Genomic DNA, 12,487 nt, shown 5'->3' with positions numbered 1-12,487 from the left:
GAAACAATTTTTTTCTTCTTTTTCTAAGATGAACTAAAAACACTACAAGCAATTATGCAAAATGTTAAAGGGATAAAAAACACCAAACTATTAATCAAGAGTACTAAAAACAAAGCACAGACCTACAAACAGAAAAACAGAACTAAAACTTCCCCAACAACTTCTTCATCGTCTGCGTACACACTACCGTCCCAGACCCTATTTGTGGGATTTTACTGAGTTATTGTTGTTGTAAATACTATCCGAAATGGCTCTCTAGGCTCAAGAACTCGTTCTGATTTGAAGAATCTGAAGTGGGATTCGAGGTCTTCTCATCATGATTCATCGCGTGCTGATTATGCTCTGATTTGCTGCTTAAGCTATCAGGATTAAAAAGAAGCCTGGAATCATCACTTTGACCAGTGAGCGCGCTGAAAATAGTCAATCCATTAGGCCATTTGATGTCATCGTTCTCGTGATGATTTTCCATCGTCTGAGCTTCAGACGAATGTGGAATTCCTCCAATCATAGCGGAATTTTGGAAGTTAGGATAGGCGTGAAGCGAAGTTGCTGAAGGAATTGGCCTTGATCCCCAGTTGAAAACGGGAGGAGGACGTATAGGCATATTGATCTGTTGCTTCAGAGGAAATGTGGACGAAGTTGAAGTGATTCGCGTTGAAGAAAAGAGCTGCGACAAATAATAGCCGGATTGGTAGCCTAGAGACTCAAATGTGTGCCTCATTCTCAACACGAAATGGAGATCTTCTGCTATCTGTAAAGGATGAAATATGTGAGTATAGAAATAAACAGATTGTGATTTACCTTTATGTGCAATTTTATTTACTTTCCAAGATTTTAAAGATCAAATAATTTCAGAAAGAAGCGAAGATACAATAACAAGCATGCCTCAGTCCCAAGCAAGTTAGATCGGTCAAATGAATCCTCACCGTTCATGTTTGCTCCCTTTATATAAAAGGGCAGCCTGGTGCACTAAGCTCCTGCTATTCGCGGGGTTCGGGAAAAGGCCGGACCATAAGGGTCTATTATACGCAGTCTTACCCTGCATTTTTGCAAGATGCTATTTTCACGGCTCGACCTGTGACCTCTTGATCACATGATAGCAACTTTACCAGTTACGCCAAGACTCCCCTTCTTGGTGTTGAGATACAAGAAAGCGGCATATTTAAAGCAGTAAGAAAACGGAGACTTACAATCTTGCAAGAACCTAGTTGAAGAAGGCCATGTCCAGCTTGAATTACAGCAATAGTCTGAGCAAAGTAGCAAATGAGTTAGGTGTAAGTATATAATAACATTAATTACACCTTATGTTGCTCGAATTTTTCAAAAATATTATCGGGTGCGTGTTGGATCCTTCAAAAGTAGTACACTATTTAAGAATCCGACAAGAGTACGACAGCATTATAAAGAGTCTGTACAACATAGAATTTACGCCTCAATCGCAAAAAAGTTAAGGATTAGCTATATGAATTCTTACTGTCTATGTCGCTTCGTTTCGGTCCGTCTCAATCCAAATGAGACGGAAAGCTAAGTATGTGTAGTAATAATTCAAATATAAAGACAAACAGGGCAATACAGGAAACAGATGAAAAAATTGTTTGATTCTGACCTGAATACCTGACTCGAACTGATCAGTCCACTCAGTAGGAAGCTGCAAAATTAGCAAATTATTTATTATAGACCAATAATTGGCAAATGGAGAACAACTTTTCTATACTATTTTAACCAAAATTTAATAGCATGAAATTTCTGTTTTTCAAGTTCTTTATACATGAATATATATATATACCGCATCAAATGAACTTTGCCAGTAGTTGGATACATTTGATTCGTTTTCTGTAGGCTCCTTGAAAACCCATTTATGACATTTATCAGATGCAACTTTTCCCATCAACCTGCAGAGCAAAATGGACCAATTAGAATAATTAATTAGTGCCAAAATTCTTGTCCTGCTTTACTAGTTCAATTATTACCGGATTTTTTTTTTTTATAACTATCTGGTATCTGAAACTCACTAGCTTGACTAATTCAGTTTTGCACGGCATAAAGCACATTCAAGAGGGAAGCGTTCCCAACCAGGTGTTTGTCGCTTCTAGGGAATCGAACCCAAGAAGTCAGGAGCCGGACTAATTCAGTTTCGCATTGTATAAAGCACATTTAAGAAGGAAGCATTCCCAACCAGAGATTTTTCCCTTCTCAAGGATCAAACCCGAGATGTCAGGCGCCGTACTAATTTAGTTTTGCACGGTATAAAGCACATTTAAGAGGGAAGTGCTCCCAACCAGGGTTTCTCCTTTCTCAGAGATCGAACCCAAGTCAGGAGCCTGACTAATTCAGTTTCGCACTGCATAAAGCACATTAAAGAGGGAAGCTATGTTGCTCGGACTCTCCGAAAATGTGGCCGGATACGCGTCGGATCCTCCAAAAATAGTGCATTTTTGAAGGATCTGACACGGGTGCGGCTATATTTTGGAGAGTCCGCGCAACATAGGAGGGAAGTGCTCCCAACCAGAAATTTCTCCCTTCTCAGGGATCGAACCTGAGACTTCAGGAGCCTTGACTAATTCATTTTCACATTGCATAAAAGCACATTTAAGAGGGAAGCGCTCCCAATAAGGGATTTCTCTTTTGTCAAGGATTGAACTCGAGACTTTAGGAGCCTGACTAATTCAGTTTTGCACCGCATAAAACACATTTAAGAGGGAAGCACTCCGAATAAGGGATTTCTCCCTTCTCGGGGATCGAACCCGATTTCGCACTTCAAAAGCACATATAAGAGTGAAGCGCTCCCAACCAGGGTTTCTCCTTTCTTAGGGATCGAGTCCAACACCTCGGCTCAGGAGTGAAGAAATCTCATTCATCCTATCATATCCCTCCAATTTTTAGACATGGAAGTGAGAGAATAGAGAGTTCAAATTCAATAATACTACTACCTACCAAGTACCCACCCTTCTCCATAATTATATAACTGAATGGACATTTTGCTGAAGGCTTTTCTCACAAGATCCTCTCCTTCTATTTGGTCCAAGCAATCTGATCCTCTACAGAAACCATCTTCCCACATCAACATCCTACACAAAGCATAACAAATCACAAACCATTCAAAGAGATAAAACAAACTAAAAAAATATGAAAAAACCACACAAACCATTAGTCATAAGCACATCATTTTCAATAAACTCAAGAAACAGCAAAGTGAATGACCTTATCTATTAAATCATGACTATACCCCGTTATTCTGATATTCAAATTCGATAGAGATTAAATTCACTATCCATTATGGTTTGATACATACAAATAATGAACGAGCCGACTTTACAGCAGGAAATGCAATTTTAGTAAAGGCTGATATACTCCAAATAAGTTGTGGTTGGCCATATACTAATCCGCATTGACCTTGTTTCCCATATAAATTCATCTCAGACCAACACCATACAAAATAAAAATAAAAAGTTTCTTCATATTTGATATTTTCTAATGGCATAAGAATCTCTAATAAGGTTAAAAGACTCTTAAAAAGCATAACGCCTAAAAATAAACGCATTAATATGACTAAAATATATTCCCAATTCGTTTTCTTTTCTACTACTCATCTAATGAAAAAAAAATATAAGTTTTTAACTCCACTTTGTTTTATCTTCATCTATTTCCTCTTTATGGGGTCAAGCAAGATATATAGTGAATTGCTGAATATGTATATATACTCACAAGCTACCATTGTCATCTCCAACTTTGCAACCATTACCACCTCGAACTCTCCTGCATTAAAAAGTAAGTAGATAATGAAGCAAGAATAAACAGTAGTAATAAGCTATATTGCGGAGCTCTTCAAAATGCTACTGCACCCGTATCGGATCCTCTAAAAATGCATTATGTTTGGAGAAACCGACACACGTCCGATAATATTTTCGGGGAGTCGAAGCAACATAGGTACTAATAAGCAGAGGCGCGGAGCTAGAGTGCCGGGTATTTATCTTAAAAATTTATTAATTTAGAACCAGTAACATCAAACACGATTAACCCGGAACCATAAACTTGAAAATCTAACTCCGCCTACTAATAAGTAGTGGATTAGTGGAGAAAGACAAGACATACGGGCGAGGACGAATGGTCCAGAAGACAGAGTAAGTCCAGTCTGAGTTAAGACAGACATTTCTAAGAGCCTCATGTAATGCCATCATCCCTACTGCTTCTTTTCTTCTACTTTCTCCTGAGCCCACCATCTCTTTCTCTCTTTCTCGTTCTTTCTCTCCACTTGTGAAATATCAAGGGCCAAGATTCAAGAACCAGCTGTTTTTTACCTTGTTGAGAATGGTTTGATAAACACAAGACTGTCCTTTTTTATGTTCCACACTCTCAGTCAGCTGTCACTAGCTTTTACCTTTGACAAAGAACGAGGAGAAATCACTGTGTGTGTGTGTGTGAGCGTGCGTGTGGGAAAGGATGTTTTGGGGGTTGTTTGCTTTTTGTACATTATACATTTATACCAGGAAAAACGAGATACTGTGGGGACAGCCAACAGTGAAGTGCGCAAGCAAGAAAATTTCTTTTTCCAATATTTATTCCCTCCGGTCCATAATATGTGACCAATTTACTTTGGACTATAGGTGTTAATCGGGCCGGGCTGACCCGTTTCAATCCGGTTCAGCCCGTTACTATAGCTAAATGTGCGGGCTGGGACGGGTTGGTCGGGGGGCGGGTTTTGGACGAATATATTTTGGATAACGGTGCATCGTAGCCGCTAAGCCCGTTAACCCGTTAACGGGTTGTTAACAGGCTGCAGCCCGTTATCAGCCCGGTTACCATTACAAATTTTTTTTTTTTTTTATTATTTGGACCGTTGCCAACGGTCAAAATTTAATTAAAAAAAACAAAAGAAAATTACACTAGCCCGGCCCGCCCGAATCCGAACGGGCCCACAATAACCCGAAAATTCCCTACCCGCTACCAGCCCGTTATCCCAGCCCGCTAACCAACCCGGTCCGATAACGGAAGGGCTGGTTTTTTTTTGTTCAACCCGTCCCAGCCCGCCCGATAAACACCTCTACTTTGGACACACCCATTAAGGAAATACTAAATTCTAAACGGAAATAGTTAGTGCGACTAAACTACCCTTCATTAAATATTGCACCATAGTTATAGAAGCACTTACTTCTCTTTTCAAATGTGAGGAGTAAATGACTTTTTTAGAGATACGTATATAAGGGTAATTTTGAAAAAACAAATTGAATTTTTTCTTAATAAATGGACACTTATTTTGGACCAAAATAAAAAAGCAAATTGATCACTTATTGTGAAACGAAGTAAACAATACACTTATGACATACTAATAAGTTAAATATATGCCATATGTAAAAAAAGTTACTACTCCATTCGTTTGATTTTATATGAACTTATTATTATTTAGAGAGTCAAATAAATTAAATTTTCTTTGATCATATTTTTGCATATATATATTAAATTATTTATATTGCGACTTATAGCATATTTTATATAGTTTCTAAATATATAAATTTATTTTAAAAATATTAAAAATTCTATATTCGAGTTCACACAAAATATTAATCAGTTTGGCTCTCATACTCTGAAACAATTTACAATAAATCGAGGCGGAGGGAGTATCATTCTAAATTAGTATATTTTGGTGAGAGTTTCACATATTTTTTTTTTTAAAAGTCACCATGAGATTCTCAACAAGTCATTAAAGTTAGTGAGTGATTCTAAAATCAAGTAGTTTCAAAAAGAGAAAGGTATGATTCCTTTTGGCGCAAATTCAAAAAAGAAAGTTGTTGCATAAAATAAGATAGATGGAGTTACTAGCATACAATAAATTTTCATATTATAGTAAGTATATATTTATACTACAGTTTTATGGCTTCTCTACAATCATATTTCTTTCTCAAAATTATTGTGATTATGCTTTCTTTGAATCGAGAGTCCACCGGAAATAGCTCTTTACTTTCACAAGGTAAAGGTAAAATTTACGTAAACATTATCCATCTCAAACCCTACTAGTGATATTACACTGGGTACGTTATTGTTATTATTATATTTATATCATGATTAGTAGTAACCCCAAAAAGAGTGACAGAATTTTGGTACTATAAATTGTATATACTAGAAGTTCAAAGATGCCAAACTTTTTTTTTTTGGTTTCCCATCCGGTGTTCGCTACTTGTATTGGAGCCCGACTATATCCGAATTTGCGCCGCGTAGAGCCCCATTCGGGGGGAAGCGCTCCCTACCAAGAATTTTTTCATACCCTCAAACTCGAGAAGATGCCAAACTTTGGTTTCGGGGGAAGGAGAAAAGTTGGGGATTGGGGTTGAGCACATGACTATGTTTTGTGCAAGGATGTGTAACTCAAAAGTCAAAAGGCCAAATAACAAAAAGGAAATGTAATTGTGCTTCCACCCACTCCAAAGATTTACTATAAAAAATCACTTAAACATTAGTGAACCTCCTTTCCTTTGGAAAAAATGAAGGCATATATGTTCGGAACCCCTAAACTTGGCAACTGTTGTTTAGATTCCCTTAAATTTTATGTGGTCTTCAATACTTCCTGAATTTGGTAATTTCATAGCCTCGACTCTCTGGACGTTAATATTACAATTGGAAAAATAATGGTAGGGCTTTTATTATCCTTTCTTGTCAATCTTGTCCAATGCAAACAATCATTAATATTTGCATTATGGTAGACTATCTACATCATCCCCTCCCTCCTCCCCCTCCCTTCTTGAGATGCGGTCCTTCTCCGTCCCCTGCGTAAATGCGGAATACCTTGTGCATCGTACTGTCATTTTTGTCTAATCCTCTTTGGTACATCAATGCGTTATGACCAAGTAGTCCCCCTTTTTTCATTGGATATTCGGAACCTACTATTAATTTAGATTTGCACCGTCCAAGGCCGATTTAATGGGGAAGTGATTTTTACCAAGAATTACTCTATTCTTAGAGTACGAATCTAAAACATCAAGTTAGAGATGAAGGAAAATTAGATGAAGGAATCATATTTATCCTTTCACATTCCTTGATTTGAGTTCACTTGCTATAACTTTAATAAATATGTTTATCCAATATCAATGATGTCGAGAATATATCAAACATAGCCTCTTTACCTTCACAGTTTAGGATTAAGATTTGCACACACGCTACTTTTTTTAAACTCCACTTATCAAATTATACTGAATTTGGCGTTGTTTTCAATACCAATGCTAGCTTGTTATCTATACTAGTATATAGGGGTATACATAGGCCGGGTTGGTTCGGATTTTGTAATTACCAAACCAAACCAAGTGTGTCGGGTTATTAAATCTAAAAACCAAACCAAACCAATAAAACTCGGGTTTTTCAATCTCGGTTTTTCTCGGGTTTTTTCGGGTTCTTTTTTCCGGTAAAATCTACGCAGGACAACATATAACTTGTGCTCAAAAAATTTCTTTAATCCTAGTAAGATACAACTATATAAGGTATTTTTCAAGAAAATAATACAAAATATGAGATATGTCATGGCATTATTCTAAATAATTCAACAATAAAGACAATAACATTATGTAATATAAATATTGTTAATTAAAAAGCCATAGTAAAAATAAATATATTCAAAAAGTACTTAGTCATGCTAAAATAAGTAGACTAATAAGGGAGAAATTACATGATTAAACGCTAAAGAAAAATTAAAAATAGGTTATGCATTTTTATCTTAATTATTACAAAAAAAAAAATAGATATTCAATACATTGTCGTTCGTAGTATTGAATTGAATGTCTTTTGTTAGCATTAATATTGATTTGATTTTGGTTTGGGCTTTTGTTAGCGTTATTTAAGTTACTAATATTAAAGGCTATAAAACTTATTGGAACATTCAAAAGTTCTAAGTCCAACCTTGAAATAATACCTTAAAAGATAAAATTATGAAAAGAATATTTATAAATTACATCACAATAAGTATATTTATATATTAAATATATCTAAAATTTCCGTATATGTAATGTCGGGTTGGCTTGGTTTCAGTTTGATTTTCTTTAGTTAAAACCAAACCAAACCAATTATGGTCGGGGTTTTTTTTCCAACACCAAACCAAATCAAACCAAATCATAGTCGGATTTTTTTTCTCGAATTATCGGGTTGGTGCGGTTTGTCGGTTTCCTTTGTACACCCCTGCTAGTATATCCTAACTTGTGAACAACAACGTCTATTCACGAAATTAATTGATGTGCGTGCAAATAAGTGAACAACCGCCATAAAATGTTTAATATTAATATAAGATAAAGTTAAATGTTCAATCTTTTAAAGAAAGACAAGTTAGGAAATCGAGAAAATAATTAAAATGGCGTGAAGGACATCCAGGGGAATCTTTACCGGTCAAAAGCAAAAACTGGTGAGAACTCTGAGGGATTGGATTTAAAACTGTTATACATTTCATTGATTAATACTATAATAATTGTATCACTGTACGGCCGTAATTAAAGAAATACTTACTCTTATTTGGGCACTGATTTTCCAAATCGAGCGAGCTTTCTTTGCTGTTAAGCATACCCTAAACCTAAACGAGAAAACAAAAAAGATTTTGCGTGTATTTATATGAGTAAAGCATTTTTTAATTTTATACAAATATTATCTTGAAATGTCTTTGGTATTTTATTGGCGAGTTTAAAAGCTTTTTAGGCAAAATATTGAAAGATTAATAATAATGTTTGTAACAAATTTATACAGAAAAATAAAACTGCAATCACAAACAAATAATAAAAAAAGGATTTTAGTTTATTGATAAATATTGAAGGTTACAACTCTGTTTATCCCTTGATTCTTCCCTCATGTTTATTATCCGTAATTCGAGGGCCTTAACGGCGTATTTCTCGAACGTAGGAGACATGATATGCATCCCCTTGATGTATTTGATGATCATTAAGCATGTAGCTGCACTCCATTTGGATCTTGAATGTTGCTAAAACTTTGAGCAAGACATATTTAGAAAGTACAAGGGAATATGTAACCATTTTTATAGGAGTGACCTAGTGTTAGGGTAGAGTAGCATGCAAGTTAGGGTTTTGGTAGAGTAGCCTCCAAGCAACCCTAATAGACTCCTAGAATTTCAATAGTCGTCTTGTAGTATCTTGAATTTAGGATTTAGGCTAATCTGTTAAAATTTTGATGTCTACAAACGCCCCCTACTTCAAGGTTTGTCGGGGTGTAGGCTTGTCGAAACTTGAATATGAGACTTGAAGTACTTGATAATAATCACAACAGATAATTTTGAAACTTGTAATTTTCGATTTGCAAGAGGAAGAGATGAAGGGCAGAACTAGTGCCCCTGGGTGTGCCAATTTGTTTGCAATAAATTTGTGCAGAAAAATAAAACTGCAGTCACAAACAACCATAAAGAAGAAATGATTTTATTGATAAACATTGCGGGTTACAACTCTGTTTATCCCTTGATTCTTCCCTCTGAATTGTTATCCGTAATTCGAGGGCCTTAGCGGCGTATTCCTAGAACGTAGGATGATATGCATCTCCTTGATGTATTTGATTATCAAGAAGCATGTAGCAGCACCCCCATTTGGATCTTGAATGTTGCTAGAACTTTGAGCAAGACAAATTTGACATGTTTTTGATCTCTTAATGAATATTTCAAGAATTTTATGGAATTTCAGAGATCGTATATTTGATCTCTTTGTGCATATTCCGAGAGCTTATGGAATTGCTGAGATGATCTCTATTTTTTGAGATATTCTTTAAGGGAACTAGTATTAGTACCCGTGCGATGTGCAAACAAATATCAAATTATGATTTGATTTATTTGGATTATATGCAAATTACATTAAAATTTAAACCTTCCAGATAAAATTACATATAATTATTAGATATCAGTTAGTGTTTTGTCCCAGTTTCCCTCTTTGTACCGACGAGAATGTTAGTGTTTTGTCTAGCCCTGCTGGCGATTTATGTTGTTTTTCACACTTTTGCATAATATTTGTGTTACTGCTTTTTCGTTTATTTGTTGTCTCTCACGTTGCTGATATTATTTTTCAGGCTTTGTTGTCACAGATCTATTGTCTCTGAGCCGAGGGTCTCCTGGAAACAACCTCTCTATCCCCTCCGGGGTAAAGGTAAGGTTCTACCCTCCTCAGACCCCATTGGTGGGATTTTACTGGGTTGTTGTTGTAGTTAAGAATCAGGACATGAAACTGTTTCTTTTTTTTTTGGTCAAAGGGAAAATTTATATATATAGCTAGAAGCTACATTTTAGAGTACTGGTTAACTGGGGGTACTGCAATTCCATTAAAACAGCCATACTTTGTTCAATTGTATCAATATTACATGCCAAAAATTTTCTAACTACTTCAGTTCCTGGGATGTCTGCCTAAAATACATCATTTGCAAACATCGAAGGACCTGCTAGCATGGTAGTTCTTCCCAAAAAATTAGAATTTGCTGCCTCCTTTGCCAGTGCATCAGCCACTCTATTCTGCTCCCTGTAACTGTGTCTCACCACCACCCTATCCATCCTTTGGATCAATAACCTGCATTCACAAATTATAGGATCATAAGTTATATTGCCTGTGAGTAGTATTTTTATTACCTCAGCTGAATCTGTAGCTATTTCTAAAGGAACCCATCCATTTTGTTCAGCAATATGGAGGCCCTGTAACAGTGTTTTTAATTATTCCATAGTATTAGTGGTGTGTGGTATGTTCTCCATATACCCCATAACCCAATCCCATCATGATTTCGAAATACCCCACCAATTCCTCCAATGCCTGGGTTGCCCTTAGCTGCCCCATCCGTGGTGAGTTTATATTGCCCCCTCATGGGGGGCTCCCATTTAACTCTAGTATGGAGGGCTTCTGGTCACACCTTTTTGTGCCAAAGTATAGTACTTAGTTGATTTAGCAATGGTGTTGTTAGCCGAGATGTTATCTTTCTTATTATTGAAAAGATTATGGTTTCTAGCTAGCCAGATGTGCCAGAAGCAGAAGGGAAGGATGTTTCCCAGGGGATAACATTGTTAAAGGAAAGCTTCTTTAGCTTATTACAAGTGATTGGTCAAACTGTGTTGAGAAGATAGGATTCAACTACTGGCTTTCAGTAGTTCCCTTAGATATTAGTTCATGCCAGAATTGGGTTGCATTGGGGCATTCAAAGAAGATGTGGTCACTGGTTTCAGGCATTGTTGAGCAAAAATGGCATTCAAGGTTGCAATTAACTCCAATTTTGTGCAGGAAAGCTCCAGTGGGTAGCATGTCATATGCAAGCAGCCAGATGAAGTTGTTTATTCCGTTAGCGACTTTTAACCTCCAAATCCAACTGAAGTTACCTTATTCCTCATTCAACAGAGTCTTATTATTGTTGCTAAGGAAAGTATAGGTTGTTTCGGTGATAAAAACCCCGTTTAGAGTCAGCCCCCGAGTTAGCCTGTCTTCTGTGGCAGAGTTAGTAGGGATGAAGGTTGATTTGATTAAGTTAGTAATATTCTCAAGGATATCTATGGAGATGGATGAGGTATCCCAGTTTCGTGAACTGTAGATAGTGTCCACTTTGGTAGCCGTGTCATTTGGGGTTAGTGGACCCTCAATCATATCACTAATGGCTGGGTGGTTTGGGATCCAGGCATCATTGAAGAAGCTCACCATCTTCCCTTTGTAGACAACCGATCTACTAACCTTGTTAGATGTATCCCAGCCTTTTGAGAATACATTGTTGGATTGGTGATCTGGGCTTCTTCAGGGGTATGGTTCCAGTTACAATGCTTAGAGATAAGGACTCTAGCCCATAAACTGGAAGTGTTATGGTAAATCCTCTAGGACATACCAGCATGGGAGGCTTTATTCTTGTACTCAGCTTTCTGCAAACCCATCCCACCATGAGACTTCTGCCTAGTGATTTTGTCCTAGCTAACCAGGTGTATTTTTTCTTGTTTGGAGTGGTACTCTAGATAAAAAATCCTTCGAATTATATCAATTTGGTTAGTAGTCTTGGTGGGCAATCTAATGTATTGCATAACATGGCTTGGGATAATACTGAGGGAGGCTTTGGCTAGAATGATTCTTCCAGTCATATTTAGGCAAATTTATTTTCCAGCCAGCTAGCTTGAATTGTATATTGTCTAGTATGAACTAGAAGTAACTATTGGAGGGTCTCTTGTGGAACATTGGGAACCCAAGATACTTGTCAAAGGATGTAGTAGCTTAGATTGAAAAGGTATTTGTGAGGTTCTCCATTGTGTCAAGCTTTATGTTAGAGGACAAAAGAACCCTGGACTTGGTATGATTCATTTTTTTCCTAGAAGCCTCATTGAATGACTGCAGATAGAGTAAATTGTGTTGCAGTTCCTAATGTTTACCTTTGCAAACAATGTAAGGTCATTAGCAAAGAAGAGATGAGAAATCTCTGGGCCAGACCTATTGATACTGATAGGAAGCCATTGCTTATCCTGAACAACTTTTATCAATTAACTTGGAGAGCCTCTCCAGGCACATAACGAACAGGT

General features: G+C 36.7%; 1 protein-coding gene across 1 annotated transcript; it reads right to left on the bottom strand.

The window, feature by feature from the left end:
* LOC109219821 lies at positions 1–4,443 on the bottom strand. The gene is made up of 7 exons (XM_019384292.1): positions 4,093–4,443; positions 3,706–3,756; positions 2,946–3,068; positions 1,787–1,892; positions 1,607–1,648; positions 1,191–1,247; positions 1–751 (listed from the first exon to the last, which is right to left on the bottom strand). Exons 1-7 carry the CDS (start codon positions 4,218–4,220, stop codon positions 239–241), a joined length of 1,020 nt encoding a protein of 339 aa, XP_019239837.1. The 5' UTR covers positions 4,221–4,443; the 3' UTR covers positions 1–238.
* Between the last annotated feature and the right edge of the window lie 8,044 nt (positions 4,444–12,487).

The sequence above is a fragment of the Nicotiana attenuata genome, unplaced genomic scaffold (assembly GCF_001879085.1).
Source record: "Nicotiana attenuata strain UT unplaced genomic scaffold, NIATTr2, whole genome shotgun sequence".
Classification (NCBI taxonomy): domain Eukaryota; kingdom Viridiplantae; phylum Streptophyta; class Magnoliopsida; order Solanales; family Solanaceae; genus Nicotiana; species Nicotiana attenuata.
Note: the sequence above shows the minus strand (reverse complement) of the source record. Positions and strands in the feature narration are given on the sequence as shown.

Bases quoted from the DNA above. Each gene is read 5' to 3' on its own strand.
- LOC109219821 (XM_019384292.1), bottom strand. From the start codon at position 4,220: ATGGTGGGCTCAGGAGAAAGTAGAAGAAAAGAAGCAGTAGGGATGATG. The intron at 1,893-2,945 runs GTGGGTACTTGG...TTTGCTCTGCAG, and splicing joins TTATATAATTATGGAGAAGG to GTTGATGGGAAAAGTTGCAT. The intron at 1,248-1,606 runs GTCAGAATCAAA...TACTTTGCTCAG, and splicing joins AGTTCGAGTCAGGTATTCAG to ACTATTGCTGTAATTCAAGC.